This window comes from Heloderma suspectum, chromosome 12 (assembly GCF_057233095.1).
Source record: "Heloderma suspectum isolate Gila_16-S chromosome 12, 16-S_ref, whole genome shotgun sequence".
Taxonomy (NCBI): Eukaryota; Metazoa; Chordata; class Lepidosauria; order Squamata; family Helodermatidae; genus Heloderma; species Heloderma suspectum.
The window spans coordinates 17,656,305-17,682,294 of record NC_139469.1 but is presented as its reverse complement, the minus strand read 5'-3'; the positions used below and the strand labels follow the sequence as shown (position 1 = coordinate 17,682,294).

Below are 25,990 nucleotides of genomic sequence, written 5' to 3'. Positions count from 1 at the left end.
TGGAGTTTCTATTTTCAACTTTTATTTTTTCCTACGTCTCAGATGGCAGTAACTAAAACAAATGTCCTTAGGCGACACAGGGTGCGACACTTTGCTGCTCACTAGCATTCATTATATTCACAATTTTGCTTGTATAAAACTAGAGCATTTAAACTTTTGAGCCTGCAGTCTGGTGCGTGCTTGCCTGGGAGTAAGATCTAAATGTATTGGGTCTTACTTCTGAGTAAACATGCATAGGATTATGTTATATAAGTTGTCTTATATATTAATATATGTTATATATATATATATAGATATATAGATATATATACACACACACACACACACACACACACACACACACACAACAGTTGTCTGTTGGGGAGGCGTACCCTAAAAGGTGGCCTAAAAACATTTAAATGAGTAAAACTGCACTGTAAATTTCATAAATATGCCAAAGAGTAACCATTTATATGCTAACTTAAGTTATAAACAATGCTGTTTATGTTATGACAGTAAAGTAAGTTCAGGTTTGATAAGAAAGTACTGCATATATTTCCATTTTCCCAAACATTTCCAATTTTCTCCAGACAAAAAACAAGCACACATTTTGTTCCCCATGCTTTCAAGAATTCTGGAAATGTTTTATCTCCAGTTACACAATGATTTTAAAACTAAAAAAACCCCTCTTTCATGAATATACAAGCTCTTTAAGGTTACCTTCAATTGTCTGGAATGTGTCCTGAGCCCTGCCTAGCGGTGTCCTTAACTTTGAAAGGACAGTGAATTGGGCTGCTTCCCAGATAGCCCACTGCCAAAGAACAGCTTCAGTTTTCAATAAATTGCGTGGAATATTTGATTGGTCACGTTTATCCAGTCTTTGGCAACTGTAAAATAACCTTTCTAACCAGCTCTCTTTCCTGAAACAAAATCCAGTATTAAGACAGATGTATAGCTGTTATTATCTACATATATTTGAATAATATTCCATAAAACCGGATGGGGGGGGCAGTACAGTTCTATAAAAAGAGTATTTGTGCAATTATCGTGGCTCTACCATTTATCTATGGTCTATATCTCTGCATTCAGATGTAATACTGAACTATGATTTAGCATTACAAGAATGAGCCTCCGGCTTGTTGGCTCCCCAATCCCCTCTCCGCAGCTGCAAGGCCCAGCCACAAGGCGATTGGAAGCTTTCGCTTCCGTTTTCAACTAACTGCAGAGTAGCATTATGTCAGAACCTGGACAAACTGTGCCCTCGGCTTTCCATAGGCATCTGGTGGGCCGTCGTGGGAACAGAAGGACTACAGAGGCCTTTGGTTTGATCCAGGAAGGCTCACCTTATGTTCATACTTTAGGTTAACCACTGTTTAGGATTAAGACCTAACACTGAACTGTGATTAATTGAAAACTGAAGTGAAAGCTTCCAATCACTTCTTAGTGACTGTGCCAGAGTGTGGAGAGCACATGAGCCCAAGTCCTACTTCTGAAACACAGAACCTGTGAAAACGTTTGAGTCACTACCTACAAATAGCACTAACGACTCACAGAAAACTCCTGGCACCAAATTTGAGCAGCCAGACAATCACAGTCTATGTTCTTTATGGTCTTTGGTGGAAGAGCAATAGAGATCCAGAATACTGGAGAAAAGCATTATGTTACTGAATTTTTTAAAAGGTATTTCTACTGCTATTTCCCAGCCATTGATGATACATGCTAAGGAACATAGGGACTGACATACAGCTTTAGAAGGAAACACTGTATCAAGATTTTGGTTAAAAGATGAATGCAGGCAACGTCCAACATTTAGGCAACGTCCAACGTTTAGGTGACCTCAAAAGGATTTAATTTTGAAAAAGATTAAAAGCTGCTGAAGTAAAGAACTGCCAAGGCCACTTTGTCTTACACTTTAATGAAAGTACTATGTCCATTTGCACCTCAAGGTAATATATATTTTGCATCAAATTGATTGAATTATTTAATGTAGTAAAAAAATTACACTCCTCTTGGCAACTGACTGCCAAAAGCAGTACACCAAACTTTTTTAAGAGAATGTACACGCTGCTATGTATCCTTTACAAAGTAAAAATGCCCTTACCCTGTTCTGTGAGAGCTCCCATACAAGATGAAACTAATGATATCGGAAAAGTCTTGTGGATGAAATGTATTACTTGGAGCTTTGCTCATATGACTTCTTATGGCTAAAGAAATTTCTTGTATTTCTGTGTGGTGGTTGTTACTGCAAAGAGAAAAATGCATGATTTTTTGTGAGGCCTTCCATACAAACCATATCCCCTTCCATCAATCATCTACATGGAAGTTCACAATAAGATCTAGACAAGTGCCAACCCCTCCCTCCACCACTGAGTGGCACTCTGCTTTTACGTGCACTGTCGCTACATACATACATACACAAAGAAACCCACCCTCCCATTGCCTTGCATTGTCACACACATCCCTCACACTCACAGAGGAGGGGAAGCCCCTGCTCACCTCCTCACCATCATGCCCTGAGAGATTCTGGAGCACAGAGGCAGATTGGCAAAGGGTCAATAGGTTGCTATTGGGAGGGGGGAGCAGGACAATACATTCAGCTCCCTCCCTGGCTCCTCAGACAGCCTGTGGATAATGTATGTGCACTAGCTACTGTGGAGACTTCCCCAATACCCATAGATAGCAAGCATGCAACAGCTGCTTATATTTGGGATTGTTATGGTTTTAAAAGGAGGAATATTAAATAGCAGGCAGTCCTGGCATTATCCTTCTTTCCTGCCACTCTTTTCAGTCTGCCACTGTGCGACAAGAGCTGTCAGAGGGCAGTGACAACCTGACGTATGGCAGTGGCAACTTGGCATAGATCTCCTGTCCACCAGCTCCATGAAGCCAACAGGTACAAGGAGTTGGTGGCTGCTTCTACCAGACTTTCACTGCGCTCTGGAAGATTCCTCTGTAGTCCTGGGAGGAGTGGTTGGCATTAGGGATGCTGGAGAAATTCAAGATGGATTAAAATGAGCTCGGATTTCTAAGAATCCGACCTGCGGAATCTGCTGCAGAGCGACCCCCTCAGGCCGTGCAGAGTCCATGGGCTTTTGGATTTTTTTAGTTTCCCAAAATTTATGCATATAAATCCGTAGAAAAATAGACAAGTTTCCCCCCACCGCTGAACTCCAACAGCAAAATCAAAACACAGACAAGAGGCTTCTATCCATGACTCTTTAATCCTTTTACTTCAGTGGATCATACAGATGCTAATTGTCAGTAACTCACAGTCTACAAAAAAAAAGCCTTCAGGGAGTTCAAAGGGAAACCAGGAAGGCTGAAAGTTGCCTACCATTTGAGAAAAGGTGGGCACGCTTCCCTAACTTAAGGGGTGGGTGGGGGATCTCCCTCTCGTGAGGACTCTAAGCGCAGCTGTTCCCGCCGGGCCAATCAGGCAGATGGTCTAAGCTCCGCCCCTGCCATCTCTCTCTTGGCCCTGCGTCTGCGCCTGGCATCTAAGAATTCAGGCTGTCCAAGCCCCACCTCTCCCTGTTCACTACCTCTCATGGGGGTGTGGGAAGAGAGGCTCTCTCCATCCAGCTGGACTATTGAAACCTGAGGGGTCTGTCCCTCCCTGTCTGGAAGAGTCTGGGAAAGTTTCTCCCCCACGTTTTGCGGTTCTGAGCTACTCTGCCACTGTCTATGCTCAGAGGCTCCCCTGACAGAAACGCTGAATGGAATGGGGGACAATACACTAAATGTTACGTACTAAATATTTACATAAGTTTTTCTGCATGACGGAAAAAAAATTCGCATCCGTCTGTGGGCAGATGACGTAACGAAAGGCACCTGACAATCCGCGAAACACAGACAGAGCGGATTTTACGAAGTCCGTACATCCCCAGTTGGCATACACACTCTGCACTGCCCAGCTCCATGCCCCATTAGAGCCAGCGTAATGCACTATGAGCTACTTAAGGGGGGGGGGGGCAGAAACAGCTCAACTCCCTGTTCTTTTTCTGCAAGGCTAAGTAGAGCCTACCACCAAGAGATCCTCTGTCCTGCAATCTCCAATACGTCAATTTCTGCCCTCAGTTGTCCACATGTGGACTGACTTTCTGGAAATATGATACAACACCTGGAAGGATTTGCCTACCATGTTGAACCAAGGGCCACTGGGAGGCTGCACCCTCCACCCCTGCCTCCCAGGAAGAACACCAAGGCAAGGGGGAGACCAAACCGGCCCCATACATCAGCCAGAGGGAGCAGCTGCAGGAAGTGTACTTTGCCCCTCCCTGCCAGAAGGAATTAACAGTTCCCTGGGACTGCAGGCTCTGGCCTCATTCATCGGCCAGAGAACCAAGGGCCACTGGGAGGTTGCACCCCCTGCCTCACAGGAAGAACATCATGGCAAAGGGGAGACCAGCCTAGCCCCATACATTGGCCAGAGAAGGAACAGCTTCAGCCTTCCCTGCCAGAAAAAACATCTATAAGAACTTCAAAACTAAGGACTAGTGCCTGAGTTTTGCTTTTTTTTGCTCCTCCCTCCCAATCCCTTTTCCTTTTGTGTTGTGTCTTTTAGATTCCAAGCCTGAGAGCAGGGACTGTCAATATTAATCTTTGTAAACTGCTCTGGGGGCATTTTTTGGCTGAGGAGCAGGGTAAAAATGCTGTCAATAAATTAAATAAATAAATAGTATTTAAAGCTTCCCGACACCCTTATTCCAAAAATTCACTTTATTCATTATAGTAAAACCCAAACTACTTACCTTAGTACTACATCTAATGGAATAGACTTTAACAGTTTTCCAAAAGTCTGCCTTATACGAGCACCACTGTGGACTAGCTGAACACGGCATACGTCAACACATCTGTGCCGCAAACAAAAAATAAATAAGGAGCAAGCACATGACTGAATGTGATATTTGCCTTGGAAACAGAAAATTAATGAAGTACCTCTGCAACAGGTCATCCGGAAGAGAAGGTGACAAAGCATGGAGGCTACTACATGCCTGAAGACAAATATTGACATCTTCCAGAAGAGCTGTGTATTGGGTGAAAAGGAGACAGTGTTATTTTCCACCAGAATAATTACATAGAATCATAGAATAGTAGGGTTGGAAGGGGCTTATAAGACCACTGAGTCCAACTCCCTGCTCAACGCAGGAACCTAAGGTGTCACTCTTTATCATTAAGTGACATGATCTCCAACATCAAAGGCTATTTAAGAAAAATAAAGAGAAATAAGAAACTGTACTCCAGCCCCTTTCCTCAATTCAGTAGATACCCCAGTACAAATAGTATCTTAAGTTTACATCCCTCACATCAGGATCTGGTTAAGCTTATGACGTGTTATGTATTGTTAGCAGAACTCAGTTTCAGACAGTGAGCGCTTTTTAAAGTCATGCTAGCAGCTTGCCCTAACCCAGTGAAATTGCTGACATGTCTTTCTTTGAATGTGACCCCATACCATGTCACACTTTGCTTTGGAAACAAAGAAGAGCTTGCCATGCAACAGAGGGGGGAGCAGTTCAAAGAAAAAAAGTCAAATGCCCCTGAGGTTTATGGCACGTTTCAGAATTTTTTGAATTTTCTACTGAGTCGCCCCCGCCCCCACCACACCACATATAAATTTAACTGTTCTACACACAGTACAAGGTGGCACACAGGAGTTTTTGTTGTTTTTGCTGCAACAAAGGTGGCTACCACTCTGGAATTTGTCAGTTAATAATGGAATTTAAGGCTGGGTTGAAAGAAGGGGCAGTTATCAGTGTTGCCAAAGCAGTGACAATGGAACTGGAAGGAGTTTCATTTATCCATTTCCTGTATTAAAAAGAAGCATAAGATTCTTACTGTTTGCTAGAAGTCCTTTACAGAACTTATGAAAAGATGGGAGAGAGAACAATGGTGCATAGGTCTCTGATTTTTTCATTAGGACAGCCACTTCCAAAGCCCAGGTCATTAGTAGTTTCCTAGAAATGTATTATACAATAGTTACTCTAGATCACTGCAAATTACACATCTACCCATCCTCCAAAGTTGCTTTATGTTTACATATAGAACACAATGACTGAGTGACATGATACATAAACATCAGAAATATCCAAGCCTTAGGCCATTACCTAATAATGCCAAAAAAACCTCCCTTAAATCATAATTGTAGAGATTAGCAGCAGTATGTGTGTTACTTACAAATGAGGGCTGCAGTCTTATACATCCTTACTAGGAAGTAAACTCCACTGAACTCAGTGGGACTTGCTTCTAAGTACATATGCATAGGATCAAGCTGTAAGTTTTGAATGTTCTATACTAAATAGGCTGTTTCAGAGCGGCTTTGGAGTTCTTAGGCATATAAAATTATTATTTTTATAAACTACCTTCCTGCAAGACATCACTAATCCCAGAGCATATTATGAGAAACATAAGTTCCCTAGTTTATATGTATAAACATACTACTGATCTTTAATTAGTGCCGCTTATTCTTCCAGAGACATGTTATCTTTTGACAGGAAAAAAAAATACTAGTTACCTGGTATCATGTGTAAGGTTATCCTTCTTAAGTAAAAGTCCCAAGAGATTTAGTATGATAGAGAAATGTTTCTTTGTAGCTGTGGTTACAGTGCTAATGACAGCCCCATCAAACAAGGATGGAGATGAGGAGCTGAGGCTGCTAGATATGAAGTGGTCATGTCTGGAGAGCAACACAAAATTAATTTTTAGCCATATCATCTGATGAACACACACATACACAGAGGGTTATCAACACACATGTCTGCAGCTTTATAACATACAAAGTATAACAGCAAAAACTGAACTTCAGTATTTCCCACACGTCTTACTTTATCACCCTGTTCCACTACCTCCTAGACCACCTTCTCACTGAGCCTGCCTACCTTGCCAACATGGGTTCTCCTGCTCCTAATGCCAGATAACCTATTCTCTCACTTTCCTCAAAAGGAAGAAACTGACCATAAAGATTACATACTGCCCATTTTACTCTCCCAGCTCTCAGAATATCTGTGAGTGTTCCAAGACATCATCTCATCCAATAGAAGCAGAGGCTTCGCTATCACTCCTGCCAAAGATATTCCTTAGGGCACAGTCCTATGCATGTTTAAACAGAAAGACGTCCCACAACTCCCAGCATTCTCCAGCCAGCTATGCTGGCTGAGAAATGCTGGGAGTTGTAGGACTTTTTTCTGTCTAAACATGCATAGAACTGCACCCTTAGTATATTACAATAGCTATTCCACAATGAAGCCTCTATTATCAGGTAAAGATGGTCTGGGGAAGCCCACTAAAAATAATGGAGATTGTACAGCAACCTCTGTTGTGTTGCAAACTCAGCAAGCACTTATAGATGCACCACTGTTTAAAATGACCAACAGGATCTTCTGTTATATAAACAAATGGTTCCACTAAAACAAATATATTTGTTTATACTATAGAATGAATTCATACCTGGTGCAATGTGAATAGAGAGTATACAGCACGGCATACTGGACTGCAGGAAAGTGAACTGCAATGTCCCCATGTGCAACCATTAAGTTCTTGCTCAGCAAGGCAAATACCGTTGGAGACAGAGCCCACATCTGCCAAAGCAAGCAATTGTAAAGGACAATGAATGTATAGAAATTACATCGTTATCAGTCCTACTTTATTTAGTAATTAGGAAACAACGGTCATGACTTTTTACAACTGCTGCCCAATGATGAAACCAAGAATGAGTAGCTAAGATTTCTTGCAAAGCGTGATGCAAAGATACAAAGAGGTGGGGCAGACATTTCACATGGCTGGAAATAGCCACTTCCTGTGCTATGCTAGCTGCAATGCAGGGCCATGTGCACTTGTATACATCAGTGGGAAATGCAGCAGCAAACACAGTTCCCCTCTGCCTTAATGTTGCCATACTCAGAGAACACAGAAAATGCTCCTGTTCAAAAGAACTCCAAAAGCAAACGAAGTCACACAGCTCTTTGTTGTATGAAGTAATGTAGTATCACTGTGCCCGTGAACTTAAGATACTACTTATTATTTAGTTTAAATAAATTAAGGGCACAATCCTATGCATGTTTAAACAGAAAAACGTCATGGCTGGCTGGAGCATGCTGGGAGTTGTAGAACTTTTTTCTTTTAAACATGCACAGGATTTCCCCCTAAAAGGGCTTATTACTAAACCAGTCTTCCCCAACCTGGTGACCTCCAGATGTTTTGGCCTACAACAGTCCATGGGCCAGAAGGGTTGGTCATTACCATTTGGAGTGAACAAACAAGACAGACTTTTTAGATAGCTTATGACCCTAGTAAAAATTATTAGCCTCCATTATTCATTCCAGATGGTAATAATCACCCCTTTTTCAGATCCCTGGCCCATGGACTACAACTCCCATTGTCTACAACTCCCGTGGCCATGCCAGCTAGAAGACAATGGAAAATGCAGGCCAAAACATCTGGAGGTTGGAGAGGGCTGTACTAAATCATCCCACCCTACTGATGTTTTCCCCACCCAAGTAACAGGCAGACAGTTGTCCTTCAATGCTGCCAGTTACTGGCCTAACAATATGTAAGATGCAACTGCTTTTAGATTTCTAACAGCCACCAAGGTTCCTGAACTTGGAAATATAAATAGCCATTCAAATTACTGTTGTAGAGATACTCACTCCAATCAATGAGTTTTTTGCATTTCCAATTGTAGTTAGAGCACTAAGGTCAAATATAACAACAAATTTTGCATTAGCTACATCGAATACATGGTTCTTGAAAGCGTCGTGTAGAATTTCTGAACAAGCCTCTGGAAGTTGTAGGCTGCAAAGAAGACTGTTCAGGGCACATGCCATTTCTCCAAGTATCAACCTGTAGGCCGTTTCCAAAACAGGAATGTTCTTTAAGCTTAGTACTGCTTGATACACAGTATGTGCTGCTGCAACAACCTTGAAAACAGGGGGGAAAATCAGCAGGTCACTAAGGCAGGATGAAGAACCAAATTCAGCCTGAAGGCTGAATTCAATCTCAGAGAAGCTCTCAGGGACCACAATCTGGTGGCAGACAGGATTGAAGGCAAAGAGGCAGGGCTAAAGGCAAAAGGGGCGGAGCCAGAAATACAAAAAGTACCAGCATATTGTAGCTTAAAGCCAATAACTAAGCCTTAGAAGAGGCATTTCAACCTTTTAGAATGGGGGAAAAAATCCAGAAAAGCCAGGAAATCACCAAACAATTGGTGGTCAAGGAAAGACCAGGGGAAGGAAGTCTGGCCATCTGGAGAACTCTAGAAGGCTGGATTTGGTCTCCTGGAGAGCCAGGTTTGGTCCCTAGCCCCAAGGTTCCCCACCCCTACACTAAAGTATGGAATGCTTTAATGTTAAGGTTTCTAGAACTGCTTATTACACATTTTCTATATTCCATCCACTCAATTAAAAATCACCAACACAGCACACAGTTTCTTAAGTTCACTTCTTTCTCTAGGTAAAGCAGGTTCTAGGAGTGGAGCAATATTCATAATAATGGTTTGTCAATTCGGACAACACTCCAAACCATACCTAAGCTTCCTTAACCATGTTGGGCATGATGTCTGAAACGAGTTACTGATTGCACAACAGCTTATTTCTTTTATTTATTAGATTTATTAGCCACCCATCTGGCCGGTTACCCAGCCACTCTAGGCAGCATACAATACTAATAATACGAAATACAACAAATTTACATAATCAACTGAACAAAACAACGTAACAAAACAACACCGCTCTAAAAAACCCTAACCCACCCCAAATGCCCACCTGAACAGCCAGGTTTTTAAAGCCCATCAGAAGCTCATCAAAGAGGGGGCATGGCGGAGGTCACTAGGGAGAGAATTCCACAGAGTGGGGGCCACCACAGAAAAGGCCTTCTCCCTAGTCCTCACTAGCCTAGCTGTCCTGGCCGATGCACACTGACTCGTCTATAATAAAAAGGAATGCATATATGTGCACTCTTTTAATTTAGTGGCTTACCATTAAAACATAGATACTCTAAAAGGTGTGTCGAGAAAAGTATGACATGAAATTAACAGTTTATTGTTTACCTCTTTTTCCTTGTGATAACGAAGCACAAGCAACTTAGACTCTGGTACAAACAATTTCTCAATAAATGATGATGGAAGTTTTGTATTTATTTGTTCAACAATCTAGACAAAAAATAAGCACTGGTCATTACACTTTTACTTGTCAAATTTTTACTTTGATTCAAAGATATATTTTGAAATATACCAAAAGCTGGCCCTGTTAAGCCAAGATATTTACAGTAGCAATGCAGGATTCCTACTTGGCTAACTGGCAATGTATAAAAGTACATTTAGTGAGCAGTCGAGGAGTCATCAAGGACATAGCCATTAGCATCATCCCATGGTTATAGTGTTTAACAAAACATATTTAGTACAAGTTTTACTAACTTTTCGCTGGGAAAAAATCACCCAGAGATCTACCAGTAAAACCAGATCTACCTTCTTCCCACTCCTGACCAAAAAGAGCTATTCCCCAAAACAATCCCTTCAGTTAAGCCTGCTTTTCCCATATTTTATAGATGGGAAACTGGGATTGGAAAAACAGAGTGATTTATTCAAGGCCATGAAATTAATCTATAACCCAAAATGAAGCTAGGGTATTAACTGAGGTCTTCCCAGTCCACTCTTATGAGTTCTATTCTTAGTCTTCTTTTTAATGAACAAAGTTGTATTAGCAAATCCAGATATTATGAGGGTTGTATGTACCAGCATCAATAAGTTCAACACCGAGATGATATAATCAGTACCACAAATCTGACAATTTTCCAGTTGATCTAATCCATAGGTGATGACCATGTCACAGTGTATAGTCATACTGGGGTCCAAACTACCAAGCAGGACACCAACACACTCATTGGCAGCTGTCAACACAGCCTCAGAAAAGAAGACTTGGTTTGCTGCTGTCACACATCTCATTACCCTGTACAGAACCTGAAACAAAAGGGGAGAAAGAATCAAGTTTAGTTAAAACTTTGGTAAATCATGTCCCTCTGAACTCAGGCTAAAACCGCACATCCATTTGGAGCCATTCTCATCCAACATTTTCAACATAAAATATTAATGCCACTATTTAAACATTCAATGCACATCAAGTAAGAAGAGAGGTCCGAAGACTGGAATAGAGAATACATGGGGCACAATGCAACCAAAGTCAAGCACGATTACATCGCCCACTGATTCAAGGTCCTAATCTCATTGAAAACAGGATTGAGAAATGCTTGGTTTTGGCTGGGGTATAGTCTGTGTAGATTATTTTCTGCTGTGATTGAAACAAAGAACAGAACAGTGGATCTTTAATCCCATGTAATATTCAGTGTCTTTGATTTCATACGTCATAGAGCCTCCTGAGGTCTGTACTATTCATGCTTCTAACAGAAAACTGTTGTCATCTCAACATAAGGTGCACTGCTTAGGAGATCCTCAAACCAGACAAAAGTGGTCTATTACATTTTGATCTAAATGAAGTAAGGAGGCACTACGTTAATCATTAGGAAACTGGAAGAATAATGAGATTTCATTTCCAAGCAGACTGGCTGTAGATGTGAACAAGGCATGCATCTTAGTCCAGCCCCAGCTAAGTCTTTCTTCTGAAAAGAAACTGTCTCCTAGTGGATGAAGAGGGAGTACCCACTGTCTGAATCTATGGACAACAAGTAGGAAGAAGACAGGGAATGAACATATCAGTTTTGCATCAAATTTTGGACTCTCTGCTACTAAATATTAACTTCCATAGATTTACCAAACAAACTGGCATAAACAAAAAATGAGCCTTACATCAGTTACATATGCTTCAGTAATTGGTGGCCCTCTAATAGGACTGAATCGCTCCCCAATACTCCTCACCACTGTACTGAAAACCCGAAGCAGTGCTGCCAGTTTGGGCAACGAAACAGAAGGCGGAGGAATATCTTCATCGACTGATTCTCCAGAAGCCACATGGCCGAGATCCTACATGAAGAATACACAGAGTTAGTGTGTGTTCTAAATATTAACTGGAAACTGCAGGCTTTGTGTGTTTTAACATGACAGAATCACATTTAGTTTGGCCTTTATACACCTTTAAATATACTATTTGGGAGAGAAACTGGTTTATCCAGCTCCTCAAATCAGGCTAAAAGCCTCCAATGTTCACTGCGGAGGCAGGAGGAGGATTGGCTCAAGTGGATGAAGTGGGATGTGCCTCCTAGTTCAGCCCCTTGGCTAAGTCTTTGTTCAAAGAGCCTGCCTCCTAGCATACAGAGTGAGCCATTGCATGGTGACAAGCAGAAGAAATTATTTTAAGATGTATTTATGAAGCACTTCAGTCTTCTCTCCAGTCACAATGCTCATCACATAGTTTATATAGAAGAAGAGAGCCAATATCTGACAATACCCAGTATCCCACTCCTTTCTGTACATTTATCAAGGCCAATGTTTTATTACCTCGGCATAAGCTTCCATATCCTCTAAAAACTGACCCAGAAGTGTGGTAGAAAACGCAAGGTCAGCTACCCAAAATGGTTCCAGACTCTGTAACCAGCCTGTATAAAAGGTACCAGAACAAAGAAAACATGTAGTATGTTTGGTTCACTTAGAAATAAGGTACATAAAAGCCAACACCAATACACTCCGTATGGTGGGGATTCCCTTGCATCAACCATTGATAGAAGAAACAGTCAGTAAAAAGAGCTTACATCTTAAAGAGAGAAATCAAAAAATAGTGCATAATCACCCATCTGAAAGAATGTATAAACTAGGCAGAAGCAAAAGAGCGTGTTTCTAAACACAGTTTATCTATGACCAATACTAAGGCGTTAAGGGTGCAATCCCATGCATGTTTAGACAGAGCAGGGTCCTACAACTCCCAGCATGCCCCAGCATGGCTGGCTAGGACATGCTGCTACGACTGTTTTCTGGCTAAACAGGCATAGGATTGCGCCCTACATGACTTAGGATGAAGTTGAATAGGGTTGCCAAATAAGAGCATCTAAAATAAAGGACGTTGTAGAAAAGGGTGTCTGCCATAAGGGACACAACATGCCTTTTGTTCTATGGGATGTTGAAGTTCAGGACTATGGGATTAAGGAAGCAAGACTTCTATCAAAATCCTGGCTAAGTGACAGCATGCTGAGGAACATCCACAATCACTAACACATACTAATTGTATAGTCATATGAGGCAGTGAATTCCATTTTAAACAGACCAAGATGATCTATCTTTAATGAAATTAATAAAGGATTATCACCACCACAGTGAGGTCTCCACTATCCTACATCAAAATACCACCTATGTGAAATTAACCCAGAAAATCGTCACAACATGAAGATGCCCTATAAGTGAAGTCTGGGAAAGGGGGCAGGATGATTTCTAACACACAACAAGTGGGACCTGCAACTAAAAGTTATATTGTATATATACCCTGTTCAGGGTTCCATACCCCACATCCCCACCCAGTTTTCCCCCTCCCAACAGTCAGTATTCTGTGGCCACTGAACACTCTTAATCCTCACTGGACTGTTTTAAGGGGCTCTTCTGCTGACCAGGACGTTTTCCGGCAGATTTTTTTTTTTTTAATTGCTGCAAATCTTGGGATTCGCCCACAAGCCGCTTGTGTGTGGATGGTGCCATTTTAGCTACATAAGGGCCAGCACTTGGAAAACTGAGATTGCTATTAGTATATAAGATGCAAGAAGAGGGACTGTGTAAAAGGACATCTTATTTAGCATTTTTTCCAATCCATTACGAAACCTTTTCGTTATCAGTCCTTGTATACAAATTAGGTAGAAAAACAGCTTTAGATTAATATGTTCCTGGGAAAACCAGCTCATCATTTCTGTTTTTGCCATGGAAACTTTAAAAAATGTATCAGGCAGGATTCTGATAAAAGCATTGCATTTTAAGATAGGCAGCCATTCCTTACTCATCCTACAGCCCAGGACTTTTGTGAGCATTCCTTCATCACATGACAAGCAAAGTGAAGTACACATTAGATATATCTCTCCATCATCCAGAGGACAGACCAGAACATGTATACGGCCATCACATGAAGTTATTTTATTTTTTTCAGACTTACCTGACACTTGCTGTGTCAGAGAAGGTTTCTGAGTATGATCAATATGCCACCCAACTAATATGTCAACTGTGTCCTTGGAAAGCAATACAAAAAAATTAATCCACCTGTAACACATGATGTGTCTATACTGATCTAAAGACAAGACAGGCAAAAGCACTTACTCTAAAATTAGTGCTGAAAATGTGAGGGTAACACCGGGACACGAGAAGGATGCACTTGACACATTTACACAGCAATTCCGGCGTATCCACGTTCTCTAGGATAGACTGCAGGCTAGTCATGACGAGCTTTAAGAAAACAAAAAGCACGCATGTCCCAATACCCATACTGAACAAAAAGCATTCAAAACCCCCCAAGCTGAACAAAAAATATTTACAATTATTCAAAAAGCTATTTATCGAGGTGCATTAATAGCTACTTAAATAAATCATGTATTGTTAACCAGTCATCTAGAAAAGCCTACTGAGAAATAGAGGGCTGCTCCAAACTAAAACTGCTTTGGTTCTCAACAAAGAACTTGTTAGGAACATGCTTTACATGAGTGGGAAAGTCTTCTGAAGCCTGAAGGGGCTGACAAGATGGACACAGCTTCTAACATATTTATCTAATTAATTAATAGATTTCTAGAACAGTGACTATATTTAAAAATATCTCTAAGTGGTTCACAAAATACATAATATACATTAAAATACAATTAAAATACATAAAAATTGCTAAAACACTTATACAAAACATTAAAAAAAAATTAAAATCAATTAAAACACCCATAATTACAGACAAACTGGGGAGCACATTCACTCAGGGAAGGCCTGGGTAAAGAAATGGGTCTTTAATTGGTGCCTAAAGCATGATATAGTTGGCGCCTCCTCAATACTGGGGGGGGGGGGGTGTCTCATTCCAGAAACTGGGCGTCACCAATATACCATTCAAGGTGCTCATACGGGTACATTCTGCTGAAAGAACACAGGCGGTGGTTCCGCCTGACCTTTCCGCTCCCTTTATATAACTGACTTGCCCCATTATTATCATCACTTGCCCACACCAGTTTTCAGCCTTCACTGTTGAAGCTTTCCTGTCTATCATGTTGCTTTTCCTACCACCTTGCTCACACACTCTGACTCTTGTTCATCTGTATACTAACAAAAGAAAACACTGATTCAGGGAGAAGTATGCCCATTCAAAACTTTATTTGCCTACTTTTAGTAATTGCTTCCCACTTTGACTTCAAGCTTATGGGGAAAGACAGTTAACAGTTGCTAGTAGATTTGAATGTGTAAATTTTACATAAAGTTTGACTAACAGGGGGCATGCACTCACTTTAAGATTGTTCCTTGTCTTAAGAGTGTATACTAAGAATCGTTTAGTGCATATATACTTTAAGTGTCCATTTCTACACACCAGGATAGTGTTACCAATTCTCCAAACTGTCTTGAGGAAGAATTCCTTGCTCTTCACAAAGGTCCAACCCACGTTGTATCAAAATTATAATGATTTTAATTCATAGTTAAATAGAGAATATGGACACCATGTGCGTTAAAGACTCTGATTTAAGATACCAACATTTTTACCACCACGTAATGGTGATAAAATACCACTACATAATGGTGTGGTCATAGTAATTTTAGTTCTGAAAATGATTACTGGCTGAACATTTAACCCAAACTGCTCATTTACAACCTTATTTGAAGAGCTGCTAAACACTAAATAAGTGTTTAGGAGGGTGTGTATTAATGGCCATGCTACCACCTACCACAATGCTATAAGTCTTTGCAAGCAGAGGTATTCCAGTGCAAACACTCAAGTACTCAACATTCCAAAAGTTACACACAGGTAACACACACACACACAGCTCAAACCTATGAACTTCTCAAACCTATTGAGACAGCATTCTGATATATCAGAATACAATCTCAATAGATTTGGAACCTTGCACAACCAGTTTAAAATTCTGTGTCTGGGTTCTAACAGTGTTATTTTAGAGGCTAACTGATCCAGAAATCCCATTTGAATTCTAGGGGACTATTACAACACGTTCCAGGGACACTAAACTGTACTTCAGAAACTCTCTAGATTACGCTTAATATTTAAAAAGCAGTTTTAATGCAGTAATATCCTAGGCTGCTTACATTTCAGCTTAATTTTAAAACATAATTCAATAACTGAAAGCCAAAATACTCTAGTTTAACTGTTATTCTTACTTGCATTACAGATGAAAAGGCTTTCTTCTCTCCCACAGTCTCCAATGCTTTGTAAGTTGCACACAAATAAAGAAGTTTAACTTCATCTTTGGTGGATGAACTAAATTTGCTAAAAATCCATTTAAAGATCTTCTCCGCTTCGTAGCTCAAAGAAGCACAAAGAAGGCCAAGACAGCAAGCTCCCTCCTGTCTCAGTTCTTGAAGCAATTTGCTGCTGCATTTATGGGAAGGGGGAAAAAAAGTGTTAAGGACATTTAGTCATGGAAAGTAGACCTTTATCCAATGGTGACAATAAAGGCTTAAATAAATTGATACGATCTGGTAATCACTTTCCATTAAGGACATTAAGAAATAAGTAGAAACACACAATTTGCAGTGGGTTCCATCCATCTGCCTTCACTTTCCACCAAACCCACAGAAGCCCTCTAAGATGTGCCTTCCATGGATCCATAGCGAAAACCTGCAGGGTAGGTAAGTTGAAGGTATATGCAAAAGGGATGAAAACTCTCCTTCCCCATCTGTCCTGTGTTGTCCCCTCCATCTACAAGCACAAAAACACTCTCACACATGATTTGCAGGTGCACACACCCACACACACTCAGATCAATACAATGACTCAGTTTGCATGCCGCAGCAGCAATGAGTGAAGCGCTCGAGCTGTGAACTCAAGATTCCTGTTCTTAATTAACAACCTAGGAATGCCCCGTTCCTGGGTTGTCTCATGACATGTGAACCGGAAACTCTGGGTTAAACAACTCAGAGATAACTCAACAAACCATAAGCAATTGTTGGGTTAACTCTGGGTTGTTTAGCCCATAAACAACCCAGTTTTGGTTTCACACATCACAAAACAACCCAGGAATGGGGCATTCCTGGGTTGTTAATTGAAAGCAGAAACAACGAGCACGCAGGAGGGAGCATACTCATCACTTTGGGTTAAACAGCCTGCCTTATATTGTAGATAGATATCTGGAACCCACACTTGTTAGATCACTCTGAACCCAACTCACAATGACTGGGGGCCAAGAGCAGTTAAACATGCTCAGCGTTACTTGACTCCTCAAAGCTTTCACTGAGGCTTGACCTCAGAGAAAACATGCAACAAAGCACCCAAATTCAAGTCAAACGCACTAGGTTTGGACATCATGCTCCACACCTTATGGAGGAGCCAATTGTAGGTTGTGTACTAACGTGGAAGAGGCAGACATGCTGCAGCCAGCATGCCTGCTTGTGCAATTTTTAAACCAATGGGTTGTTGTTACATGCAAACAGCCCCAATGTCAGGAAAGCCTCTCTTATACCAACTTACCTTTCATTAAGCACATCATGTATGGCGGTCAAGATATTATCCAGTTGTTTAACAAGCACCTGTAATAGTCAACATATGCAGCTTTTAGAATAATTACTACTGCAATTTAAGTTCAGACAGCCTTGTCATTAAAAAGGTTACCACCACTGCTTGCCATTCTATTTTCCCACACAAAAGAAACCCTTACTGGCTTTACAATAATGTGCTAGGGACAGTTTATATACTATTCTTGGTTATTTGTTGCAGTCTTATATACATGCTGCACTATGATCTTTCCACAACAAGTTTTTGGAATACAATAGTACTAATGTTCATCAGATATATTAAGCCATGAAGGCTTTGATGGGAAGCATGTAGTGACAACATGCCCCTTTTGCACAGCTATAACACTGTTAACAGTGGATGCGAACACTGCCCACTTTTTCTTAATTTAAAGCGAATCTATCTGAACTTATCCATAACATCTTTTTATAGACTGCAGAGGTAAGGGGAAAGAACACTTTGGTCCCATCTATTGGCCAAGGAAAGATGAGCCATCAATTGCTATTTAAGCAAGAACACCAGTGAGGGAAGATCAGCCTGGCCCAAAGTAGTTATAAATGCCTGCTTATAGCTCACTGTTGTATTCTGGCCTTGAACAACTGATTTCCGTCCTCTAGCTTTTTCCTCAACTCCCCTTCCCTTGTTGCCTTTTCCCAACTTGTCTTTTTAGTTCTAAGACTGACGGCAGAGTCTGTCTTGCTTTTCCTTCTCTTATAATACATGGAGTGCCTGCTAGATCAGAAGTAACACCTCATATATTGTAAAGCATCACATGAGGTACTGCTTCTGACTCAACAGGCACCCCATGCAAAATGGCAGAACGCCCAAGATTAAATGTGTGCCCATAGGTGCTCTGTGCATTTTTACTGAAGCCTTTGGGACATCCTATTGTTTAGAACTAGAAGGGTTCTTCAACTGAGGTGGGGACAGAGGGTGCAGACCCTCCCTAGCTAATGTAATTGGGGTGTGTGCAAAATAAGAGTCTGGCTAGAGAAGATCCAGCCCTCCAGGCTAAAGAAGTTAACCATCACTGAAATACATCAGTAACTTCAAGAGGACAGCTTTATAGCTGGTTCAAAGATTAACATTTATTTTATTGGATTTATAGAGTAGCCTCCCTGCCTGAAGGCACCCATGGCGATGTTCACATTAAGACTAATTAGCCTTAATGAGCAACTACATGAAAGTTACCCTCCCTCTGACTATTGGGAATCCTGAAAGATAAAGATAATTCCCTTCAACAACCCTTGCAATTGACAGAGAAAGCTGCAGAGCACTTGAAATCTGGCCCAGCCCAGGTTTCCCATCCATCCCAAACCCCAGAGACTTCTCCAGAAGGAGTTCAAAAGACTTTGCTCCCACAGAAGACCTGCAGTAAACCAAAGGCAGCGTAAGGATACCTCACCAGACCCCCAAATAAACCCTTCAACCCTATCCCCTGAGCCCTGCTTCAATCCACAACTCTCCTCCCTCATCCCCAGGTTTCCAGAGCAAAGGTGGCAGTGAGTTGTCAGAGGAGTCTAATAACAGAAGACTCTCTTGCCAGGGGCCTACTCAGGAGTAAGGTAAAGACCCAGCTTGCAAGCAATAAACCAGCAGAGGACCAGGAAGAGGAGGAGCTGACAATCTGTGCAGGTATAAAAAGCCATCAGTCTCTGCTGGATCACTGCTGGGTGAACAGCTCTTTCTGAGCCTATTATGTCCAGTTCCCCTCTCTCCAGTTACCAGGTGCAGGTCATGGCCATGGCCTTTTCCCAACTTCAACAGAGAAGCGTTCCTTCCTACCCCCATCCCCCACCAGATGATGCAGCTTCTTTTCAGCAAAGCTGTTTATTCCCAGAGGGAAGAAGGAATCTCGGACAGGACTCTTTCCTTCATGTGTGATGCAGCTGATCTTCCCTTCTCCTCCCCGCCTCCCAACGGTTGCAAAAGATCAGCCACACCAGGATGAAGGAAGACGCCCAAGCAATAGTCCCTTCTTTCCTCTTACCAATGGAATGTGCATAAAGGGACACGGTTCTGATCATTATCATCATCAGCGGAAAGGTGAAAGGGAGGTAAGTACTTGGAGTGTTCTCCAAACGTCAATGTCTCTGGAGACAACTGGTGGAAGAGGGCTGGCTCCCTAATTCATATTCTAAGCAGTCAGTGAGGCAAGCCAGGGCCGGGTAGATTTTGTGCTAAGCAATCCTGCAAGTGCTCAGCCATTGATGAGGAAGATGGCAAACCTTCATTCTCTTCCCCCCAACCCCGCCAACAATGGCAGGGTGTCTCACACCCCTCCCAAGGGAGATCTACCTCACCATATGAGGAACACTGTATTGATATGTTGCTAAAAGAAGACAGACACATGATACTTAACCAGTTTGTTCTCTGGTTGCTGAATGAATTCTTTCAGTTGCTTTACAGTAGCCAGTCTTCGGTCTCTGTCATCTTCCCGAGTAATCCTCCGAAGAAGATTTGACAGTCGAGACTCATCAGAGTAAGACAATGATCGCTCTAGAAAGTGAGATATTACACATGCACATGCTTCTACCCAAATACCAAGTTTAAATACACGTAACAGTGAAATAAAGTAATCCCTTACCAAGAAGCAAATTACACCTAACGTATTTATCTTTTCCTCAAAACTAGTGGATACAAACTTTCAGTAGCTTTGCGACAATGTGACAATTGACCAAGGGCCAATCTTACCACCGAAAAGCCTCTTATTACAATACTTTTAGTATACCCAATTTATAACAAACTAAAGTGTAATTATACCTAATGCTAGAGATTTCACATTTTCAACTGCTTAATAGAGCTCTAATTTTGGCAGACACCTTTTGATGCTACTATAATAGGAAAGTCATTGCTACCAGAGCAGAATTTCCATTTTTCTTCAGGCTAACACAATTCTTACCCTGTGTTTTCCTCATGTCTTTTGTGACTAAAGCACGATTCCCATGCTGAACATTGGTAAAATCAGGGTTGGTCACATTGTTAACTCTCAGCTCTTGCCCCAACGACTTCCGACCATAAGTATTTTCCCCAGATCCTCCATTGACACTGTAGCCACCTAGAGAAAAGGTATTGAACTCATGTTCAGTTTTTCTTGGGAGCAATATGTTGTGTCTATGGCAAGGGTGGGCAGACTTCAGACTTATTGGATCTACTTCATTTTTACTTGACCCCCAATTTCCACCAGGTGCAAAGGATATACACACTGAATTACAGAATTTGGAGCCCAGGAATTTATTTTTGAGTACCAGAATTCTCAGTCCTTCCAAGCAAAAACCTAGTCCTGATTCTCCCCCTCCCCTTCCTTTCTTCATTTCAGCAGTACAATTTACAGTGGCGGGGGGGGGGGGGGCAGGGGAAGGAGTGTGCCATTATGTTGTTGTTACTGTTACAATCTACTAAATGTCACCCAGGGGTCTACCAGCAGATCCTAATCAACCTTCTGTCCAACCCTGGTCTATGAGTTTCTGATGAACCAATGGTAGGACAATCCAGTGCCACAGGGCTTGATATTCAGACCTACCGAACATGTAATAAAACCAAAAAGTTGTGGCTTCTGCTGAGATAGCATATCATTAGCAGAGAGAAAGTTATGCTGTGAGACTCAGAAGGCAGTCACCCTTCCACAGGGTACACTTGGAGTATCTACCTATCGCTACAGAGAACCAAAGCCCTGGGATAATGTATGGGGTTCCCTAGATCCTAGGAAAATGACCTCAAAAGGCCAACCCCATAGCTGCTGCTTATACAATCTCTGTAACCACTTAAGATACCTGACGGGGACAAAGAGGAATGTAGTGAGACACAGCTGCAAGATGGACTCAAAATAGCCCCTAGGCTGAGTGAAAGCATAAGCTTAACTCAGGGGGTCCAGAGCCACCTCTTCTCTCTTCTAGATATCTTCTTTAGGCTTAATGAAAGTGTCCACATAGGCAGGGCAGCAGACTAGACAAAGTTGGCTTTCTTTCCATTAGCAACAGAGAAGTATGGTCCTGTGGAGAAACAGCTGGTGCTTCTGACACTCAGAGAGCTGGTTTAGAGTAGTGTCAGAGTAAACTTTGAGTCCAGAAGTCACATCTCATCCCAGACAAGAATTTAGCAGCTTGCTCAAGGCCATTTAATAACTCTCTCCGACTCCCATCTAAAATAAGGAGATATTACTGACCTCTCTTAGAAAGCAGTTATAGATTATCAAAATAATGAATGTTAAGCTGTTGGAACACACTGAAAGCACTATATAAATGCAATCATCCTACACTAGCTCAGGGCCAGCCTGTCTTCTAAAGTCTGCCTTCTATTGGCAAGAGAATGAGAACACCTAGAGTCTGGACCACTGCCTGGCAACAAGTAGGGACAACTCTCGCTGTCACAAATATGCATCACCACACCTGGCTGATCATCTCTTCTACACAGAAGGTAGAAATATTATGGCTTCCCACAAAAAAGCCCTTGTAGAGAATAGGAAAAACTTGGGAAAGGTGCTCAAGTCTAGCAAGGTTTTCCACATTTACTAGATGTCCAACTATAACTACATTAGGGCATTCCAATTACCTTGATTTCATTCAAAAGAGTCACTTTGATCAATAAGTATAACACAGTCTTGGCTTGATTACCTTCATCAGGCAAAAATCAACAAACGTTTACATAGTCATTCCAACAGAAGTTGATCCATTAAAATCTATCAGTCTGCATTATCTCTCATGCAGGGGGATCACCACAGCAGCTGGACTATAACCCATTTATTTTCCACAACCAGCATTCCCTTTTTACATATGAAGGTCAACTATGTACCTTTTTCTTCATTCTGTATGTCAGTGGGGACTCTGATATCATCATGTCTATGTCGAGACACCACAGCTGAATTTGAGGATTGTAATCCATAGGAGGAAGAACTACTTCGGTCTCTGGATGAAGAGTATTTTAAATTATCTTGGTCAGCTGATGAATTGTCAGTTCTGCAAGAAAGAAAGAAAGAAAGAAAGAAAGAAAGAAAGAAAGAAAGAAAGAAAGAAAGATTTTATGTGCTCCACTCAAGAAGTCAGTGTTGGCCTTTACTAATTCCATATCTCCAGTTTCCAGACAGGAAAGGTTGGAAGGGCAGAACAGTATTAACTGGTGGAACATATGAATCCTCACTGTGGCTTAACAAACTGATAAATACTGGATACTCTTATAATGGCCTAATTCAAAACAATGAACCACAGTTCATTGTTACGGACAAGCCACAACGAGCCTTGGGCTTGCATGCTTTCCCCCCACCCATCCTTCCTGCTCAGCCGGGAGGAGGAGCTTAGAAGCTTTTGCTTTGGTTTTAGATTATCTGAAATTAAGCTTTATGTCTGAAACCCAACTACGGTTAGTCTTAACTATGGTTAGTTGAAAGAAATTTAACGTGTTTCATAGTTTAGAGAGGTACCTTGATTCAACAAACCACAAGTCAGTAGTAACCACAGTTTAGGGTTCGGATGAAACGCAATACTGTGGTTAATTAAAACCAGAAACAAAATTTTCCAAACTCCTCCTCTCAGCCTCAACAGCCAGAGGCTTGTGCATGTAAAGATAAACGATTGTTTGTTATATCCAAACCACGCCAATGAGAAATGCCTGAGACGTATGAGCACTAGTCTTAAGGTGCAATTTTATGCATGTTTAGACAGAAAAAAGTCCTACAATTCTGGAGTTGTAGGACTTTTTTCTGTCTAAACATGCATAGAATTGCGCTGCTTAGTGATTGCAGTATTAAAACTCTGTCTACTAGCAAGAAATAGCTCATCTATAGGAAGTGGACATCTTTAACCCAAAAACCTCCAAATAACTCTACAGTTAGTAAGAGGACCATTTTTAAAAATACTATTTAAAAACTGAATTGATGCAAACTTTATTTCTAAACACATCATTTGGTTTTGGGTTAGAATATGGTTTAATATAAAATTTTTGAAATCACACATATGCCATAATGAAATTTGTGCAATACAATTCTATTTAAAGGTTTTTAAACACTTTGGGTTCAAGCTAGACAATTAAAATAAAGCCGGGGCGGGGGGGGGAGATAAAACCAAGTGATTTGGATTATTTTCTTAGGTATACAAATAATGCCACTAGACAAATCAGAGGCGGGGGGGGGGGTGTTACTTGCATTCAGTGATCTCGTCTATAATATAGAAAAGAGAGGGTGACAGGAAAAAAGGGGTTGGCAGCGCGAGAGATATAAGAGAGTGGCAGCTAGAGTAAGGGAACGGGGTAATCTTTTTTCAACAGAAAAAAAGGTTGCCCACCCCTGGCTTATATGGTACAGCAACACACTTACGTGGGTAAATAAACAATAAGCAATTCTGTCACGGCAGCGATTAGTTCAGTTGCCTACCCATCAAAATGTCTGGGCAGTCTGAAGGGACTCTTAACAGCCATTAGCTAAATTATTTCTTCCTAAGTTTTGCTTTTTCCAATTAAGTAAGCTCCCCTCATCATAAGTCTCTCTGCCTGGTTTTGTCCAAGCAATCCAGACTGTAGGGGTGAAGGGCAGGCAGAAGAGTCTAAGCAAAGGATAAACTCGGTAGAAGTCTCAGAAAGTAGAAATTGGTGGCCAGAAAAGGAGGATGGTGGAATGGTGAACCCAAATTGTATAAAATAAAAGAACTGAAGGGAAAATTGGAATAGAGAAGAGAGGTTGGTATTCATGCAGAAGCTGGTAAGAAAGGCTGAAGTTCACATATTGATTTGAAATAGCCAGCCAAAGTCTTTGGCTGATTGGATTGCTGTTTTTGCACATCTTTAAAATGAAATTCTACAATAAGGTAAGCTTGGGCTAGCCACATGTCATAGTGCCTGCCTCTCAAAGACTTCTTTGTGAAGAGGTAGCATGAGCTTAAGGCAAGATTGCCTACTTTTCCATCTGTAACATTATATAACAGAAAAAGTTCCCAGTAACAAGTACCTTCCTCTGTGGTTTTAGCATTATGTCAAAAGAGTCTGATGCAAAAAAGGGCATCTGTTTATTATATTTCTATACCTTCTATACCGCTGATGCTCTCTCTGCAGTTCACAAAACAAAACTTTGAATCACTGGATGGTAACCCCGAATAGAACTAGGGAAATGTTTTCAATTCCTAGGAGCCAGGGTTTTTTTCCCCAATTGTAGATGATTCCAGCTGTGCCCCAGAATGCCCCAAGCCACAAAAGTTATACTACACGGGACAGGTGATCATATGACATACCCATGATTGAAAGATGACAGATGCACCCCCAGATTAATCTGAAGACTTAGCTGTTGAGAGCCAGGCTAAATATATTTTTGCAATTCCTAGGTGCCAAGATGACTGAGCACCTAGGATTTTTCCACCCCTGAATGGCTGTCAAAGATATTATGCAGCTGGACTGAAAACCTTTTAAGTTCTTACTTCATAGTAAGAAGTAAGCACTCTCTCAATACAATAACTAAAGCACCTTGTAGTATTTCTACTACCCTCTCCCACACTAACAATATCATTTGAAGTTGGGAGCAGCCATAGGAATCCCAAGCATTGTTATGGTGATACGCCCAATACGCACACCACAAAAGTTAAGTACCCTAAGAGACGCTGAAATGTAGGGGACAAAAATCCACAAGAGCATCCACAAAACAGCACGTTGATGGACAGTTGTCCCAATTAAACAGAATTGGAAACCCCACCTAAAGAACATCTCTAAGCTATGTCTCAAGTCCTAAATCAATGCTCCCAAGTGTTTATCCTGGCATCACCTTCCTCTTCAATCTCTTCATGGGCCCAACGTACAAAGGAATTAGAAAAGCAGTCTCAGAACAGCAACCCTCATGTCAGGCGTAACACAAGAAATAGATGCATTGAGTCCCATTATTTCAAGGGTGTTTAAACATGCCAATCTTTCTACTGATTGCACCCAGCATGTGAGCAAGATCCAACAAATCCACAAAGTAGATTATCAGGAAGCACTAAAAAAAATGGCCGTTTTCCAAGAAAGAGGCAGTTCTAGTTTAAATATTGCCTTGTATCTACACGGATGTCAGCACGAATATACACAAATACACACAAACCACAGACGAACTGGCATCACTGGTTTTTCTGGTTGTTTAAAGGGGACATGCTTTGTTAGTAGCTCTGCACTTTGGATGAAGCAATCCCCAGGGATCTGAAAAACTGCATGCAGAATTAACAGTCATTCTCATATGCTATTTTAAGGTCATGCTGGCACTTTTGTTTCAGTATTAATATTTAGTATTTCCTTCCACTTGGGGGGGGGGGGGTTGCTTATAAGAAACTACATGGCCAAACATTCACTGTATCCTGGTTTCTGAAAAAATGCTTAGGGTGACACACAATTCTCTAGATAATTTATTAATGCTATTTCAATTCAAATGATCGCATCATTCCTTAAAT

At 41.3% G+C, this 25,990-nt stretch overlaps 1 protein-coding gene across 2 annotated transcripts in view; it reads right to left on the bottom strand.

Moving 5' to 3' along the window:
• SMG1 (SMG1 nonsense mediated mRNA decay associated PI3K related kinase) overlaps positions 1-25,990 on the bottom strand; it is an 87,620-nt gene that overhangs the window by 52,819 nt on the left and 8,811 nt on the right. For both annotated transcript variants that reach the window (XM_084818603.1, XM_084818604.1), the window contains exons 2-20: positions 22,389-22,552; positions 20,500-20,655; positions 19,960-20,096; positions 17,556-17,614; positions 16,247-16,460; positions 14,210-14,335; positions 14,049-14,121; positions 12,419-12,516; positions 11,771-11,944; positions 10,703-10,927; positions 10,019-10,120; positions 8,622-8,891; positions 7,423-7,553; positions 6,491-6,652; positions 5,815-5,933; positions 4,918-5,005; positions 4,731-4,832; positions 2,081-2,221; positions 700-899 (exon numbers count right to left, since the gene is read on the bottom strand). In XM_084818603.1, coding sequence (XP_084674729.1) covers positions 700-899; positions 2,081-2,221; positions 4,731-4,832; positions 4,918-5,005; positions 5,815-5,933; positions 6,491-6,652; positions 7,423-7,553; positions 8,622-8,891; positions 10,019-10,120; positions 10,703-10,927; positions 11,771-11,944; positions 12,419-12,516; positions 14,049-14,121; positions 14,210-14,335; positions 16,247-16,460; positions 17,556-17,614; positions 19,960-20,096; positions 20,500-20,655; positions 22,389-22,552 — 2,741 coding nt within the window. The remainder of the gene's footprint in view (positions 1-699; positions 900-2,080; positions 2,222-4,730; positions 4,833-4,917; positions 5,006-5,814; positions 5,934-6,490; positions 6,653-7,422; positions 7,554-8,621; positions 8,892-10,018; positions 10,121-10,702; positions 10,928-11,770; positions 11,945-12,418; positions 12,517-14,048; positions 14,122-14,209; positions 14,336-16,246; positions 16,461-17,555; positions 17,615-19,959; positions 20,097-20,499; positions 20,656-22,388; positions 22,553-25,990) is intronic.